The sequence below is a fragment of the Pteropus medius genome, unplaced genomic scaffold (genome assembly GCF_902729225.1).
Source record: "Pteropus medius unplaced genomic scaffold, Ma_sr-lr_union100, whole genome shotgun sequence".
Classification (NCBI taxonomy): Eukaryota; Metazoa; Chordata; class Mammalia; order Chiroptera; family Pteropodidae; genus Pteropus; species Pteropus medius.
Window position 1 is genome coordinate 18,396,278 of NW_024349801.1, and position 17,625 is coordinate 18,413,902.

At 33.6% G+C, this 17,625-nt stretch overlaps 1 protein-coding gene across 2 annotated transcripts in view; it reads left to right on the top strand.

Annotated features, from left to right (window-relative positions):
* CBFB (core-binding factor subunit beta) overlaps positions 1 to 15,705 on the top strand; it is a 49,083-nt gene extending 33,378 nt beyond the window's left edge. The window contains exons 5-6 of one of the 2 annotated variants that reach the window (XM_039888903.1): positions 3,843 to 3,969; positions 13,445 to 15,705. In XM_039888903.1, the coding sequence (XP_039744837.1) occupies positions 3,843 to 3,969; positions 13,445 to 13,467 (150 nt within the window). In that variant the 3' untranslated portion in view covers positions 13,468 to 15,705. The remainder of the gene's footprint in view (positions 1 to 3,842; positions 3,970 to 13,444) is intronic. The other variant, XM_039888902.1, reaches the window with a different exon arrangement.
* The last annotated feature ends 1,920 nt before the right edge of the window (positions 15,706 to 17,625 follow it).

The window sequence follows — 17,625 nt, forward strand, 5'->3', positions numbered from 1 at the left end:
AAATTTTATAGTTCAGTTACTTTAACTGTGGATAAATAAATATATTTGTAATTTATGCTACAGTAACTTCTAAATGATATGGGAGAATATCTTTGGATAAGAATTGTTTGGATAACAATTATCAATTATATGTATACCACAACTAGTTCCTAGTAAATTCCTATTTTGTAGTTTTTAAAAATTCACTGAGAATGTTATTTTTATAAAATGTGTCTTCCACCAACATCTGTATTTGTAATATCAATAGCAGAGCCAATAATTTATCTTTGTTGATATACTTTTTAAATTCATTGACTTCATCAGTCACAAAAAGATGTTTTACTTTCAGCGTAATAACCTTTAAAAAGTTTTACAAGTATACTTTGGAGGTGTTGCAGATTTAGTTCCAGACCACTGCAATAAAGCAAATATTGTAATAAAGGGAGTCACACCATTTTTTTTGGTTTCCTAGTGCATATAAGAGTTATGTTTACACTACATTGTAGTCTGTTAAATGTGCAATAGCATTATGTCTTTAAAAAACAATATACCTTAATCTTAAAATACTTTATTTTAAAAAATGCTAGCCATTATCTGAGACTCCAGTGAGTTGTAAGGGTTGCCACAAATCTTCAGTTTGTAAAAAAAATGCAGCACAGTGAAGTGCAGTTAATGAGGTATATTTTGATACTTTTTTTCAGGTTAAAAAAGTTGAACCATTATTGGAATTAACAGATTTTCTATTTGAAGTACCTGAAGACATTGATGCAAAACTACTATCCTTTAACTTTTTGCAAGGTTTTTCTGTTAATGAAACCAACATATGAACATCTTCCTTTTTTGTATGTGCCTGAGAATGTGAGTGAAATTAGTTTAGAAGAGTTATTTGATTTAAATGGAAAGTTATATTCTACAGAGTGGACGTTAAATGTTACTATTCGCAGCTGCACATGTTAAATTGTCGCCTTTGAAGTATATGTTGATACTTCATCAGATTTATTTCTTTTGGTTTTCATGTGATCAGTGATATCATTTTGGTCTGCACAGAAAATATTAAATGTCATTATTTTGTGCTAATTACATGTTCATCATCAACATTCTAAGAATGAATTTGATTCTTAATTTTTCATTAAACATGACTTCCATTTTTAAATTCATTGCTGCAGAAAGGTAAGTATTACTAACCTGTAAAAAAACATAATTGTAGATTTATATAATACAATAAAGACAATCACTGCAGCAAGAATGGTCAGAATAATTCTATATATGCTCTGAAAGCATTGCTTGGCCTTCATTTCCCACATGGGTTTCACGTACACCCTACCACCTTTTGTGATGACTACTTTGTGCAGATCGTGGTATAGACCGTGGAGTAACAGACTAGTATGTAACAAGTATTTGGGAGGGACCAGAATGTTAAAAACTTCTCCCACTACCATCGAAGACTCGTAGAGTTAGTTGTCCCTGGTCATTTGAGCATACTTTATTGGGTAAATGTGTAGTTTAATCAGCAAGTGCCCTTTATACTGACCTTGAAAGGGAGGTGTTACTTAAGATTGCAGTGGGAAATGATCAGGATAACATTGGTAATTGCCGTTCGTCTTTCAGATTTAACCCTTTATTAAAGTGCAGACTATTTACTACACATACATTTCACATCTCATTAGAAGAATCCAAGACAGAAGCTGGAATTAGAAAGTGGAGGGCTACCAAATCTCTTGGCTTATTTTACTACAACTATTAATTAGTAATGATACTTTTTTCTTTTAATGAAATAATAATCTATGACCATTGCTAGTATACACATTAGTGGCTAATAATTTCCTTAGGGAATTAGATCACATTTCACATTATATGCTCTTATTTCATCATGTAATTTTTCTCTACTAAATCACAGTTGATAATTATATATTGATTTTTGTAATTATTTGTTCATTATCCACCTGCCCCAGTAGGCCAGAAATTGTGAAGAAAAAAACCATTTGTTCCTTCTCATTGTATCCATGACATCTAGCACAGTGACTTGGATGTAATAAAGACTCACTAAATATTTGTAGAATAAGTGAATGAGTGAATGCACAGATACCCTGTTGTCAGCAGATATATCCCAGTTGATACCTAACTAAATAGAAAGCCCTTGAGAGTTGAAAATAGCATTCTTTTGCAGATACCTTTGGCTTATATAATAACATTCTAAGAATACAGTAGGTGTGTGTGTGTGATAATGTTTAGTCAAATGTATAAATTTTGTATGTTTATAAATGCTTGTAAAATAATAGCTAACGCATTGAATACTGTCAGGTATTGTGCTTAAGTACTTTTTTATACATGTTATCTTTTTTAATCTTTACAACTATCTTGTGAAGTAAGTGTTACTGCTATGCCAAGTTTACTAAGGCTTAAATAAATGAAGTACCTTGCCCTGGGACATTTACAAAGCTAGTAAATGCATCATAAGAATGGAAATTTGATCACACCTTTCAATTTTAAGTTATAGACTTTGTGTCAGTGAAATTTTAAGTAACAACTCTACTAACAGAAAGGATTTATCACACAGAACAAAATATCCAGTCATACACAATCCATGCCTGATATAGCACTTAATTATATTATCAGAGCCCTAGGTCTTTTCATCTTCCTACTGTGCTATGATCAGTGTGTGACTGCATCCTCGTTAACTATGTTTGCAAGCTGGCTGCACTATCTCTGGGCATTGCATCAGTTCCTAGGAAGGAGAAAAGGTGAAATGCATCTTAAATGACTTTCTTAGAAGCCCCATTAGGTGACTTATGCTGCTATCTCATTGGCTAGACCTGAATTATTTGGCCACTCCTTGCTGCAATGAATCTAGGAAGGTGAATATTTATGACTTTTTTGGTATTGTTTTTGATCTTTTAGTTTCTTCAAGTATACCGTCAAAAATCCTAGTTTTGAGAAGTGTTTGACTGCAAAGGTTGAACATCCTGTGCTGTATACAGGGAACTTTTTAAATTGAAGGGAAATATGGTCAGATCATGCTTTAGAAGGCATGCTCTGATGGCTATATGGTAGATTGGAAGACGACAGGATGGAAGCAGGAAGAGACTGTTTAGGAGACCTTTGCAGTGGTTTACATAAGAGATCTTACAAGTCTGAACTAGAAAAATGTTTGTAGGAATAAAAAGGAGACTAAAGATTCCAAAAATATTTAGGAGGTCATATGGATAGAACTTGGTAGTTGATTGGCTCTGTGGAGACAGGAGAATGAAGAGCCAAAGGTGGCTCAGTTTGCTGGCAGAAATGAATGAGTGGTGCCTTTTTAGACACACTGAGTTTGAGATACCTTCATGTGCAGATTTTTATTAATTGAGAAAGGATTAGGATTTGCTATATGTCACAAATATTTTTTTCTTGATAATATCCCTTTTTTACTTTTTGTAGTCTAGAAGTTTCCAATTTTGTATAATCAGTTCTGTTAATATTCTCTTTTATATTTCTGGCTTTAGTGTCATAATTAGACAGCCTGGCCTGTCTTCTCCCAAATTATTGAAGTATATACCAAATCTTTTTCTTGTACTTCTGTGGTATAAATATTGATTTGATCGAGATTTGATTTTGGTGAATAGGATGAGGTAAGGAAAGAAAATGGAAGAGTATTTTCAGTTGTTAGAATATGATTGAATACTATTACTATATATGTGTGATATAAAACATGAAAATACTGAAATTTCTTTTTCAAGTAGTTCTGACATGGATTTTTTTTATGGTTTTGATGTTTTGAGAAATATTCTGCTGTTATTTCTTTCCAAAAATAAAACACCCCAAAGTTTTAATTTTTATTATAAATCAAAATTTAAATATCTGTTTTTTATATTCTCTGATAGCAGGAGGATGCATTAGCACAACAGGCCTTTGAAGAGGTTCGGAGAAGGACACGTGAATTTGAAGATAGAGACAGGTCTCACCGGGAGGAAATGGAGGTGAGAGTTTCACAGCTGCTGGCAGTAACTGGTTAGTACTTTCCCCCAAACTCTCAGGCTCTATTTGTAATGTTTGTGCATAATGTTTTTAAATAATTTAAGTTTAATATTGTCTTTTATTTTTAAAAAGTTGTACTCATTGACTGTGTTTATTAAATGTAATCACTATAAAGAAACTTAGTCTTAATTTTAAAGTTGTACATGAGTTCTTCATTTATTGGTCCTTATAAAAATCATATAGTAAAAGGTGTATTTTCTCTTAATTCAAATTTTCTCTTGATCCAAATATCTTACCTCTTTTTTCATAATTATTTTTTAGATTATATGTAAAAAAAAAAAAATACTTATGTTATCATAGAACATATATTCTGAGAACAATATTAAAACTTTTGGGGAATATTGTTATTTTCCACTTTTATATGAATATTTGTCTTGTTTTTGTTCCAATATAATTTTCAGTCATTTGTGTATTCTCTTACTATAAAGTTTAATATTTAAAAACTACTTAAAGACTAAAATTAGCTTAAACTCATTTCCTTTACACCTTTTTATGGTAAAGGAAAAAACAAATATAGAAATCCACATAAAAGTAATATGTAGCTTAATTATCATAAGGCTAACACCCTTATAAATACCATTTAGGTCAAAAAATAAAACTTTGACAGCTACCCCAGCACCCCCTTCCATGTATGCATTGAATTTTATGACCCTTTCACTCTTCTCAAAAGTAATCATTACCTTGCTTTTTATAGTAATCACTTTTCTGTGTCTTTCTATGGTTTTATTACCCATGTCAAGTTTATTGTCTTGCCCACTGTTTAGATTTAATATGACTTTTAATTGACATGGATGTTTAATTTTTTCTACATAAAATTATACCCTGCTTTAAGCATACTTCAGTTATAAAAATTAAGTGTCTGCAAGTTGTTCTGAAATCCAAACTCTAAAGTATACTTTAACAAAACAAACAATCAAGATAAGAACTGATTGTTTAAAAGAATATTGTCAAATCTTAATATCAGTCATGTACTTCAACTTTATGTACATAATTATCAACATGAACACTTTACACAAGAAGATAGAGGAAAAAGTCCATGTTTATCTTTGATAATCAAAAGAAATGGAATTAAAATGTAATTCTAGTATATCAACTAAATAGAATAATATCCAGGCATTAAAGAGTTCTGGAGATTGGTTTCACAACGATGCAAATGTTTAACCCTACCAAATTATGCACTTAAAAATGGTTAAGATGGTAATTTTTATGTTACGTGTATTTTACCACATTTAAAAAAATGTTTTAGAAAATGTTTTAAGTCAGTGCCATATATTACAGAAAATTTGGTTTTTCTATGCATAAAGTTTTATGTACATTATTATTTACACTATTATTTAAATTAACACAAAAGTGTGTGTGTGTGTGTGTGTGTGTGTGTGTGTGTGTGTGTGTGTGTGGCACCCAGACTCTAGAGCTAGACTGCAAGATCTGACTCTGGCTCTGCCACTTAGTGGACAACTTATTTCACCTTTTTGGTTGAATTTTCTCATCTATAAAATAGGGCTAATAATCATAACTATCTAACAGAGTTATTATTTATTCTTGTGAAAGTACTTTTAGAGTGTGTGGCACTGACTAGTTGTCAGCCGCTATTTTTGATATTATTTCATATATGTTTTTTCTATTATGTTACAGTTCTTCTAAATAAGTGAAAAAACTCAAGCCTACTCAGTGGTTAGTGTATGAAATAAAGTTATCTTTCAATGATTAATATTTCCCTTTGTCATTGAGTGAATTGATTTAATCGGCTGATAGCAACTAATGTTCCCATACTTATTAGCTGGAAGAGACGGGAGATATGATACGTTTGTTTTATTTGAAGCTTTTACAGTTCTTGTGATTAAACTTACATAGCATTTTCTCTCAGAATGCTTGTATCTGTAATAGTAAGAAGTTTTAAAATGTATAATATGTATTTGTTATTTCATACCAAACCTTTTTGCTCATGCTGCTTGTTCCCTGGCCAAGAATGTACTTTCTCTCAATTCATCAAGGCCCTTCTTAATGTTATCTGTCAGTCTCTTCTCTGGTCTTCTTAATCATTATTAGCCCTTTTACTTTGTAGTTTCCAGATCTCTTCTTATTTTTATTATTGTTCTTACTGAACAGTATGTTGAAACAATTATAAATATGTGTTGTCCTCCACTCTATTGTGATCCCCAATAAGACAGGGCCGCTCATTTTTTAACTTCCACATTACCCACTACAGTGTTTTCTACATCATGTTTAGTCATATGGAGATCATCAAAAAACAGCTCCTACCTTGCCTGTCAGAAAACTAGAGTTACAGGATAGCCTGTAGGTAGGTTAGTTAGAGTAGAATAATACATCTCGATGGAGATTTAAAATGTTCATAATTTGTTGGTTTATATTAATTAGATAATGTATTAAGCAATGAACCCCTGCATTAGGGACTAGGAAATATACAGATGAAAACATGGTTTCTCCTGTCTGGTCTTGGAAGTTAAGCAGGGTCGGGCCTGGTTAGTACTTGGATGAGAGACCACCTGGGAAGCCCAGGTTCTGTAGACATAAAAATAAAAAATAAGGGACTGCAAAATGACAAGTTTCTTGCAATCTGTGAGATCAACCACTGGTTGCCTGGCCTAAAAAAGAAAAAAGAAAAAAAGTATGGTTTCTATCCTTGAGCAACTATCAGTCTTGAGGGAAAATAGGTGTATAAACAGATAATTGCAGTCTGCTTTAGCAGCAGCAATACATAATGGAGGTTCAGAAGGAGAACTGTGGCAGTGTAGAGGATAGAGTGCTTATATCTGCCTCTGCTTGGGGATTCACAGAATACATTTGCAGAGATTTGAGGGAAGATCATGAGTTTGCCAGCTGGACAAGTTAGGGAAAACCTGGGCAAAAGCAACAGTATACGCAAAGGAGCAAAAGAGTAAGAGATCTCTCCATGTCAGAGAACATGATTGGTCAGTCTTTCTGAAGCATGCTAATAACATGACTTTAAATGAATATAAGAATCATTTTATAAAAAAGTGTTCTTCAGGTACACTATATTTGAAGAATAACTATTTAAGAATTAATGAAACAGTTATTTAGAAAGTTGTATATCTTTTGCTTTAAATAAAATGCTCCATTAGTTGAGACTAAGAATTGCCTTTTCTAAAATGTTCGATTGTTCTTTTAATGTTACTTGAAGAAAAACATTTCAATGTGTGTTTACATTTGTATATGAACAAAAATACAGTGTGTTGATGGAGGTGTCAGAATTTATTGTGTAGATAGTTTTCAGTTGGTTTTATGTCATTGATTTGAGAGCATGGGCTTTGTAGTCAGGCCTAATTGAGTCCTACTCCATCACTTTCCAGTCTCAAGCCCGTTTTCTCATAGAAATTGTTGCAAGAATTAAATGGGAAAATGCTTATAAAGCACTTAGTACAGTGCTTGGTATGTGTATGCCTTCAGTAAATAATCTCTGAAGTACGTCTTTAGCACTAAAAGCTCTACCACAGTGATGGTTCCAGTTAATTGAATTATCTGGCTAACAAGAACATCCTTTTAGTTCTCTAAAGTGTATCAGGGCACTTTCCCTGCATTATGACCTAGAGCATAGAAAAAATAGATTTTCATCAATGATTTAAGATCCTGTAGTCTCTTATGACAGTAATTTAAAACATCAGTTGTAGAGAACTGACATCTAGAAAATTGGGCTGAAATCAGACTCCAGAGTTTGCACTGGTAGTCACTTAGAGGAGTTGGGGGTATTCATGTCTTTTGACACTTGCACATGTATATTTTACTTCCCTTAAAAATCCATAAATCCCTTATGTCAGCTTATTTTCTTTAGTTTACCTCCTTTTTCCTAAAAAAGAACATTGGAGAAAAATGTTTCCCCCCTGTAATTTAAACATCTGTAGGAGGCCTTATATACTTGGACACATTTTTTCCTTTGTTTTTGTGTTCGTTTTTTGAAAAGTCACAATTTTATTTAAAAAATGGCTTTCTTACATTCAGCTTCACATTCTTATTACAGTTGAGGAAACTGAGACTCTTAGAAAAATTAATTGACTTGCTCTCTTTCAAATAGTTGGTTAATGCAAGGAAGAGTGAATACTTAAACCAGTTTCCTAACCAAAAGATCTCCACAAATACATCTTAGAACTGGAAAATGAATTTCCACATCACCCATAAAAATGATTAAGTTGAAAAATGAAATTTGCCAGGAGAGGTTAGAAACCATTTTGCCTGGAAAAGAAAAAGCCAAGGCAGAACAGAATGATGATTTTAGTGGGTGGTCCTGATGCCTGACTAGAGATGAGGGCCAAGGAATAGTGGTAACTAGTGGATGGCAGTAACCCAGTAGATGGTCCTTGGAAGCTTGAAATCCTGGCAGCATAGAGGTTTAGGGATGTCCTGCCTCTGTTTGGATAACCTCTGAGGCCTCTGGCTCTGTCATGCTAAACCTGTAATGGTGGTGTTCATGAGCATTTAATATATGTGTAATGTTGAGATTACTGACAGTGAGAAGCAGAACTCCAAGTAGTTAATAGCCCAAGGGTTTTTGATTTTCACCAGTGTCCTTTAACCTGAAATCAGTTAGAAAATTCTATTTCACCATCGGTAAAGTTTAGAAACTTTTCAGTCCATCATTCATGGTAGAATTTAGCATTTTCTTTTTTAGATTTTTCTGGAGAAGAGTATTTTAGCAATGTGATATTTTCTTTACCTTTTAGAGGTAATGGCAGATTATCATTTGTCTGGCAAATGAAAAACTATAGTAAAATGAAGACACGTTGTGTACTTTAGTAATCTCTTCCATATACTGTTAAACCTATGGTGTATAATAAATTGATAGCCAAAAGGTAAAAATTCTGTGTATAATATCTTACCCTGTGGATATCTTTAAAAGGAATACATACACATATTTGTTTGAATGTTCATAGTCATTCTAGTAGGATACATAAAAAACTGGAAATGGAAACCATAGAGGGGAATCAGGTATCTGGGGGCCACATGGGAAGGTCATTACTTTTCACTGTTTATCTTTTGTACCTTTTGAATTTTGTATCGTGCATCTATTACCTATTTAGAAAAGAAATAAAATTTGTTTTTTATTATTAGCACAGAATGATAAAAACAGAGTCCTCTAGAACTTACTATCTATATCCTCTGGCATATAGGCATTTTAAAAAATGTGAAATCTTTTCTTCACTTGAAATTTTATACAGAACTCCAGTATATAAAATAGATATAAGGACACTGCTCTGAGTGAAGCAGGTGCGGGGATTATTCTGGGCTCCCTCTGGAAGTCCCTGGGGTATTTTCTGGGAACCCAGTACCTGGCAGCATGTAACTTGAGTACCTTTAATGTGGAAGACTGAGTGTGATGTTTGTAATAGATTGCCCTGGTTCAAATCCTAGCTCTACTACTTGTTGCCATGTGACATTGAGAAAGTTGCTTATTCCCTTGAACCTCATCTGTAAAACAGGGCTAATAACACCTTTCTTCCTGGGTTGCTGCCTAGCTCAGTTTCTCACACCTAAATTGGGACCCAGTGGAAGCTAGTTTCTTCACCCCCTCATTCTGTACACCTTGGCTTAAAGGAAAAAAATCCCGCCTTATTTAAGTTCCCATAGATTTCAATTTTCAAAACACTTTACCAACATTAATATTTGTGTAAGGACAAATTAACATATCTGGAATAGCAGTAAAGGCAGGCGTATCCTAACTTCAAATATTATTTTGCTGAGCTACTTTAGATCCTGATTTTGTTTGTTCGTTAACAACAATGAAGGATTTTGAACTTTTCTTGGTTCTGTTGGAGGTCAAGATAGCAGCTACCTGAGGGGTTGAGTAGTGTGACTGGGGAAAGGTACAAGGAGAAGTTTCCAAGTTTTGTTAATGTTCTTGATCTGGGTGCTAGTTACGTGGGTGTGTTCACTTAGTGAAAACTCATCAAGTTATATATTTATGATTTGTGCACTCATCTGTACTTTAATGAAAAGTAGACTTTAAAAAAGAAAAAGTAATCACAGACATTGCTTCTATGAAATGACTGCCCGTTTGATGTCTCTTGCCACATAGAAGTAGCCCAGCCTTTTCTACCTGAGAATTCTTCCACGATTTGAAGATGACGTGTTACCCATGGTAGTTCTCTTCAGGTTACACATCTCTATAACTATAATTCAAATGCCCGCTTTTGGGCTTTTGCAAAGGGAGATTGAGGTTAATAAAGAACAGAATGAGTGCTCTGGTCATAAATAAATTGGAAAGATACCTCCAACTATCTGTTTGATAGAAGCTCATATACTCTCTTATTTAGAGGCTGCTTCCATCTTGATTGCCCTCTTAACCAAATACTGTAATACAACATTGCTGGCTCTTAATTCAGCTGCATGGTGACAGGGCACTGAAGGAGGTTTTCTCTATCGTTGTGTAGGAAATGGTTTCATTTGGTTAAGTTATAAAGCATGAGCAAATAAATTGTTGCCTTTAATATCAGAGAATGGGTAAATAATTATTACTTATTCTACTCTAGGCAGTTTTAATACAATTCAGCAGTCGTAGGAGAATTTTATGTCGAAACTATTTGGAAATAAAAACAGGCAAAAGGCTTTATGTGGCTTTTGTATTTGTGTTTTGTATGTTTTTGGAGCCTTCAATTCTGTGTGGTCCAAGAAAAAAATCCCAGCCTTATTTATTTTGAATCCCCACAGACTTCAGTTTTCAGATCACTTTACCAACACTCATATTTGTATAAGGACAAATTAACATAAGATTCTGTCTATACGAGGCCTTTCTGAGGTATGTTTTAGGTAAAGGCAGTAGATGAGAGTGAACTGGGAATATGAACTCAGACTAAAAATGAGAATTATAAAAGGATGAATGAGGAAGAGGTTAGTAGATCCGTCTTCTCCCATACTAAGAAAGAGTGTCTTGGTTTGCTGCCTGTCATAATATTAAAATTTATTTTTTTAGTCTTGTTTTTGTTTGTAAAAATTACCCTTATCTATAGGAAGCAGATTTTAACATTTGAGAAGTTCTTTTAGATAAATTGAGAAGCGATGAACAGCTTTGTTGTAATAACAGCACCATGAGTGCTTATTATGTACCACATGTGAGAAATGATGACATAGATGGAGACACTACAATATTTGCTTTACACTTGAATCTTAAATGCTCTTAGAAGGTGTATCTCTATTTTGAGGAATTGAGGCTAAAAGAGGGTAAGAAGCTTGTCTAAGATCACAGATAAGTTGGTAGAGCCATCCCCATCCAAGCCAAGAAATGTAGATTATTTCTACTATTGGTTTTATTTTGTTCTGTCAGTTAAATATATTTATATTTAAGTATTCCTGAAGCTGTATACTTTATAAGAGCTATATTTTTGACATAGCTGTTAGGCCAGCTCTTGCAGCCTACTTATGCTACAGGTGTTTACAATTGTCTGCTGACCTGGGTTTTTTTAGTGAGTTTGGGGAAAGTGCATTCCTTTTTTTCATATTAGGACTTAAAATTTCTGCTCTGTGTCTCCTATAGCTTAACCAATCAGGATAAATAGCAATGACTTAAGAGGCTGACATTAATGCTAATTGTGAGTTAAAGTTTCATCTTTTCCAGAGGTCTGTGACTGCCACCAGCTAACTATGTAACCTTAGAGGAATCACTTAACCTTCTTGGGTTCATCATTTGCAAAATGAGAGTTGAATCAGATCTCTGAAGTACTATGCTGCTCTAAAATTCTGTAATTCTATATTCTTTTAGCCAAGTTTCAAACATAAAATGATTACTAGCACAGTATCTGGACATAGTATACACTCAATACATTGTAGCTATTTTTAATAATTAGGGCATTTTCTCATGAAGAATGTTCAGCAATTTGATGATCTAGATAATAAAAGGATGGAAATCAACCAAGAAATTTTATTCTTTTTCCTTTGGTTATCACTGCCCTTGGCTACTTCTGCACAGCCCTGACCACTAGGGAAAACTTCAGTACCTGATGACCCACCTTTTGTCTCTTCATTTTGGACTCCTGTCATAATTGCCTTCTAGAAATTGGATTTGCCTTGTTTCTAGGTGATGATACATTAAAAAAAAAAAGAAAGAAACGAGCAACTGATATTAAGAGGTCTGTGGTAAAATATCTAGATTAATTTTATAAATATTAAAAACACATTAGTGTTCTCAACAGGCTCGTGGGTGGCTGCTTTATATTAAAACCCTGTTCTGAAAAATTGTTAATAAGTGAGAATCAAGGGCCATGTGGATTGACTGGAGAGAAAGAAACTAGAAATAATGGACTTTATGCTTTTAGAATAATCAAGTGCAGAGTATCTTTGCCATCATCTAGTCAGGCTTACTACCCACAGAAGAATTCCTTCTAAAACATCCAGCCTCCTCCATTAGAAAACCGCCACTGCTTCTCAGGGCAGCTCATCCAGTTGTTGAATTCCAGTCCTGTAGAAGCTCTTTCTCTGAACCTAAATCTGTTTCTGTATTTGTCTCCTTCATGTGACTGCCCATACATCTTCCATTTTAGCATTAAATTTCCTCCCAGTCTCCCAGCTCTCTTTTTCTTACTTCTCTGCTCTCATTCATACTGTCAGACTTCCCCTCCGCTTTTATTTTTCCTATTCTTGACCCTTCTTTACAATGTCTTCTTTACATCTTCCTCATTGCTTCTTCACAATGTAAATAGAAACAAAAGAAATAAATAGCAAAGTGACTTTATTCCTCTCCATGCTTTTACCAAAAATATAAACAGACCAACACATGGCAGCCTTTTCACAGCCATGACCAGTAGGGAGAACTCCAGCGGCTGATGACTGTTCTTTGTACTCCTTTGGAGTCGTCCTGTATTATTAAAATATTTTGAAAATTACCCTTATCTTAAGACAAAAGCCGAAATATCCTTTTCACAAAGTATTATTGGTAAGTTTGTAGTGATTTCTAAATATATAATTAGGATTGACTTTTCTCAGTGTTTCTTCATTGCCCAGCCCCCTTGCTAGCTTTCATTGACTGAAACCAGCTGCTCATATCATCATCACTGATTTTGCAGAATTGATCTGTCCTTATACGAAGTTTAGCATCTGTATGGAACATAAATTACTTTTTCAATCCATAAGTATTCCATAGCTCTTTCATTTTAACCATGCAGCATAACTTTAACCTAACTAGTTAATTGAAAGGACTGTGCTAAAATTTAGTCAATGTTCAGTCTGCTAATAAAAAATAGTTAAAATCTGCTAGAGAATATATTTTTGATAAATACATCAAATTTTATAAGTAAAACTGTAAATGTAGATTTGTTCTTTTATATGTAGTGCATATTTCAGTAATTCCCTTTTGAATATGAGATTTTTATTCTTGGTTTTTAAGGAAACTTTAGCAAAATATTTTAGTTGCAAACTTTTATTTATTTGGCACTTTGATTTTCAAAACATGTTTTGACCCCAAATTATGATTTTGTCATTGCAGGCAAGAAGACAACAAGACCCTAGTCCTGGTTCCAATTTAGGTGGTGGTGATGACCTCAAACTTCGTTAATTAGTAACACAGCAGGTGTGCCCCCCAATCTTTACATATACATTGTTTCTAGTCGACAAAAATAATTGATTGGAAGACCAGAAACTGTGATAACTGGAGGTACTACAGTCTATTTCTCAACCTTAGGCAGTGACAGGACATCATAAACTGCCATGGTTTTGCACTATGATTATAATACCTGCATTTCTAATTTTGTATGCATGTAGCCAGTAATAATTTAAATTTTTTTTCTATTCAAGCTAACTTGTTGGCATTATTGTAGTGAGGTAAAACTATGTACTTACAAAACTCTTGTTTTCTCCCTCCATTTTAATTTAAAAGTTCATGTCATTTAAAAACAAGAAATTAAAATGTTTTTATCAGAGGGTTTTTTCCCCCTAATCAATCAGTTGCCTTTTTTTTTTTTTTTTTTGTGGTAGTTTTAGATGTGTTGGTTATACAGCTTCATTCTAGCTAGGCATTCTTGGTTTTTTGTTTTGTTGCCTCCATTTCCTTTTGTTTTTATTGTCTATGGCATTTTAAAACTGCTGATACGTTTGCGTTACTTACAAGCTAAAAACCTAGTAGCATAGAGCTGTCTGCCACAGCCTTCTAACACAAAGTTTACAGTTGTTAAAGTTGCAGTATCCTTTTAAATGTTGATGATCAGCTCCTTTTCTTTCTTTTTTAAACATATAAATTTTTAATTGATATTAACTCTAATCTGCCCCAGATCTGTTTTCGATTCTGTTCTGTAATCATGAATTTGTCTGGAGATGTTCTCCATAGAAAATAATATTCTACTGAAATGCCTAAAGAAGTCACAGTCTGGCTTCTGTTTTATTCAGGGATTTTTTTTTTTAAGTCAATCAGAAAAGGGATACTGGAGCTTCTTCATGTATGTAACAGCATATTAAACTGGAGACAGTGATGAATCAGCTACAAAGGTAATATTGTATTAAAATCATGTTTAAGATAGCTGCTTTTATGTGTATTTTATAATGCATGCTTTTGTAAAAACAATTCTGGGTGATGGAAGATTAGTCTTAGAAAATGTTTATTGGTGCAGAGGATACATTTTCTTCCATTAATTATTCTGGGAAAAAATTCACAGGTTATATATATGGTATTTTCCAAAAGGACTATTAATAGAACCTTTTGAGATGAATTAGTATAAGAATATTTTTTAAATAGGCTCACTGTCAAATTGAATGCAACTTTTTTTTAATACAAAACTGGAAAAAAGTGCTAAATCCTTTGGCACCTCCTTACAATATTTTTCATGGTCACATTCATTAAATGTTACTACATTTCTGAATTTTTGCAAAAATGTATTTTATCATAATAGAATGGCATTATTTTAAAGAGTTCGAAAAACTGACGTGGTCAATTCAGAAAGTGAACTGAAGTCTGAATAAGGTCATTGCATTTAAAACATATATACTTGATTGATAAGGGAGGTGCGACTTTCATTGTATATAGGTCTTATAATTCATAAACATATCCTGTATCTCAGACTAAAAATGTTTGTTATATATTTGAAGTCATGCATGGTAAGGAGTGTGTTTAAATTGTTATAAACAATAATGCATCATAAAAGACCATGCTGATCTTGTATAACTAAGTACTATGAATGAATTTGGTTGTTATTTGGTGTTGTGCAGCTCACATGTTTACACACTCAGTGCCCTAGTTTCCCCTGAGGGAATCGCCTTTTAAGTGGTCCTTACAGTGGTGTTTTAAGGTTACTTTATCACAGAGCTCCTTGGTTTTTGACTTCTGCACTTAAATATTTTTTTAAATAACATGATGGTACATTTTCTCTATTGCTTCTAGCTAAGGGATTTTAGTCTACCAGTAACTAAGATCAAATGTCAGATGTTCATGTTGCCATCCTTCTGTAAATACTGAATTTTTTTCTGTCATTTAGCACTGTGCTGCTTCCGTCTGTCTTAATGCTGGCATTAAGATCATGAGCCCTTTTTTTCCAATAATGCAGGCTTTGAAAACTACTTTTATTAAGTTATTGATGCAATTTGATATTTTTCCATAATCTATATTTAAACAAAATTACATCATTGCATCATCTTTTCTAAATTCATCTCCATTAAAACTTGCCTTAAGCTACCAGATTGCTTTTGCCACCATTAGCCATACTGTGTGTTTGTATGTTTAATTTACTTTCACAATAAACTTCTGTGTAGTGAAAACAGGATCTTGGCTCTTTATTAACATAATCCAACAGTTTCTGTTCTAGGATTTGTTATGACATGAAATTGATTTTGTTTTTGAACTGTCCCTTCATCCTGCTTTTTAACTTTAAAAAAACAACACTGGCATCTAGTGGTTATTTCTGCTAATTCTAAAGAATATATAAATATCACAGAATACTAATTTCCCAATGTATGTTATGGTTTTCAAAAATTCTGGCTTGATTTACCCATCTTATGAGATGACTGTCAAGCAGTGACCTTGGAGGGGAGTAAGAATTCCAAAAATTACACATCCAAATTAGTACCTCTTTTCAGCTAGTCATTTTAGGAATATACACTTAATTTGATTGTGTTGGTGTTATATCATACATTTTTAGGACTTTCCTTGGCATTTTCCTACACCAAAAAATTAAGCCTTTTACTTTAGAAGCATGCCTTATGCTTGATCTACATGAAAAAATTTACTTATTCCCCAGCAGACTTAATGCAGATGACAAATACTTTTAAATGTTAAATTGGCACTATTAAGCAAAATTTCAAAAAACAAGATTCATATTCTGAGGGTTAATTTCAAAGTTTTTGAGGAGTAGCATCATGTTTTTTGTAAGTATATCACCTCTAGAAACAGGTACTTTGATATGCTTGTTTCGAGCTGCTCGGGAAAAGAAATATCTTACTTGATTTATGCTTCATTTGGCAGTGGGGAGCTTTTGCAAGCTATAAGCCATTGTTTGAATTTTTCATTGCTGCATAACACATTGCCCCAAAACTTAGCAGCTTACAACAATAAACATCACTTCACAGTTTCTGAGGGTCAGAAATCTGGAAGAAGCTAAGTTCAATGGTCTGGTCCAAAGTCTCTCCTGAGGTTAGAGTTAAGTTGTCAGACTGAGCTTATAGTCATCTCAAGGATCCCCTTCCAAGCTCACTCATGTGGTCATTGACTAGCCTCAGTTTCTCAGAGATCATCGGATGAAAGCCCTTAATACCTTGCTAGGTGTGAAGATGGAGACCTTCAGTTTTTTGCCACATGGGCGTCTTCATAGTGCAACCCCTAGCTTGGCTTCTGGCTTCCTCCAGAGTAAGTGTTCCAAGAAAGAGTGCATGCCCAAGATGAAAGCCAGTCTTTTTAATAACCTAATCTTAGGTTGCCATATTCTCTATGTTAGAAATGAGTCACTGGGTCAGGCCCATGCTCACAAGGGAGGCATTAAGTTTTATCTCTTGAAGGGTGGGATGTCAGCAGTTAGTGGATGCATTTTTAAAACCATAACAGCCATACTGCCATATATGTATACACACACACACACACATATATATATGTGTGTGTGTGTTTATACACAAAGACATACACGAATATTTACAAGACAACATTGGTGTTTTGATCTTCCAGACATTGTTTAAAGGTAAGATTTCAGTCTTTTGCAGGCAAATTTCAAGGCATGGTTCCCCCTAGATAGTATCTATTTCCTTTCTTGCATCACAATCTCATATACATATATAGCTTTTCAAAAATGTTTCAAGACTAGAAAATTACTATTGTGGGTAGGATTATGGCTGGAAGTGGCAGTTTGGTTTATAAAGTACTCAAACAGGTAAGTAAGTCACTGTATTCAACTCAACTTCTGATTAGAATAATGTAAGCAACTTAGAGTTAAGGTTTTTATTGACCTTATTCAGGTTTCAGAGACTGGGAAATATGAGTAGATAAGATATGGAGGGAAATTTTTGATTAGAAAAGATAATCTATATCCATGGATAATCCAATATGGTAGGAACCAGCCACATGTGGCTGTTGAGCATTTGAAATGTGGCTAGTACAACCAAGAAACTGAATTTTATTTTTTAAATTTAAATTTTAGAAGTCAGGCAATGTTAGATATTTTTCTGTTAAAATGTTGTTTTGGGAAGACTGTTTCA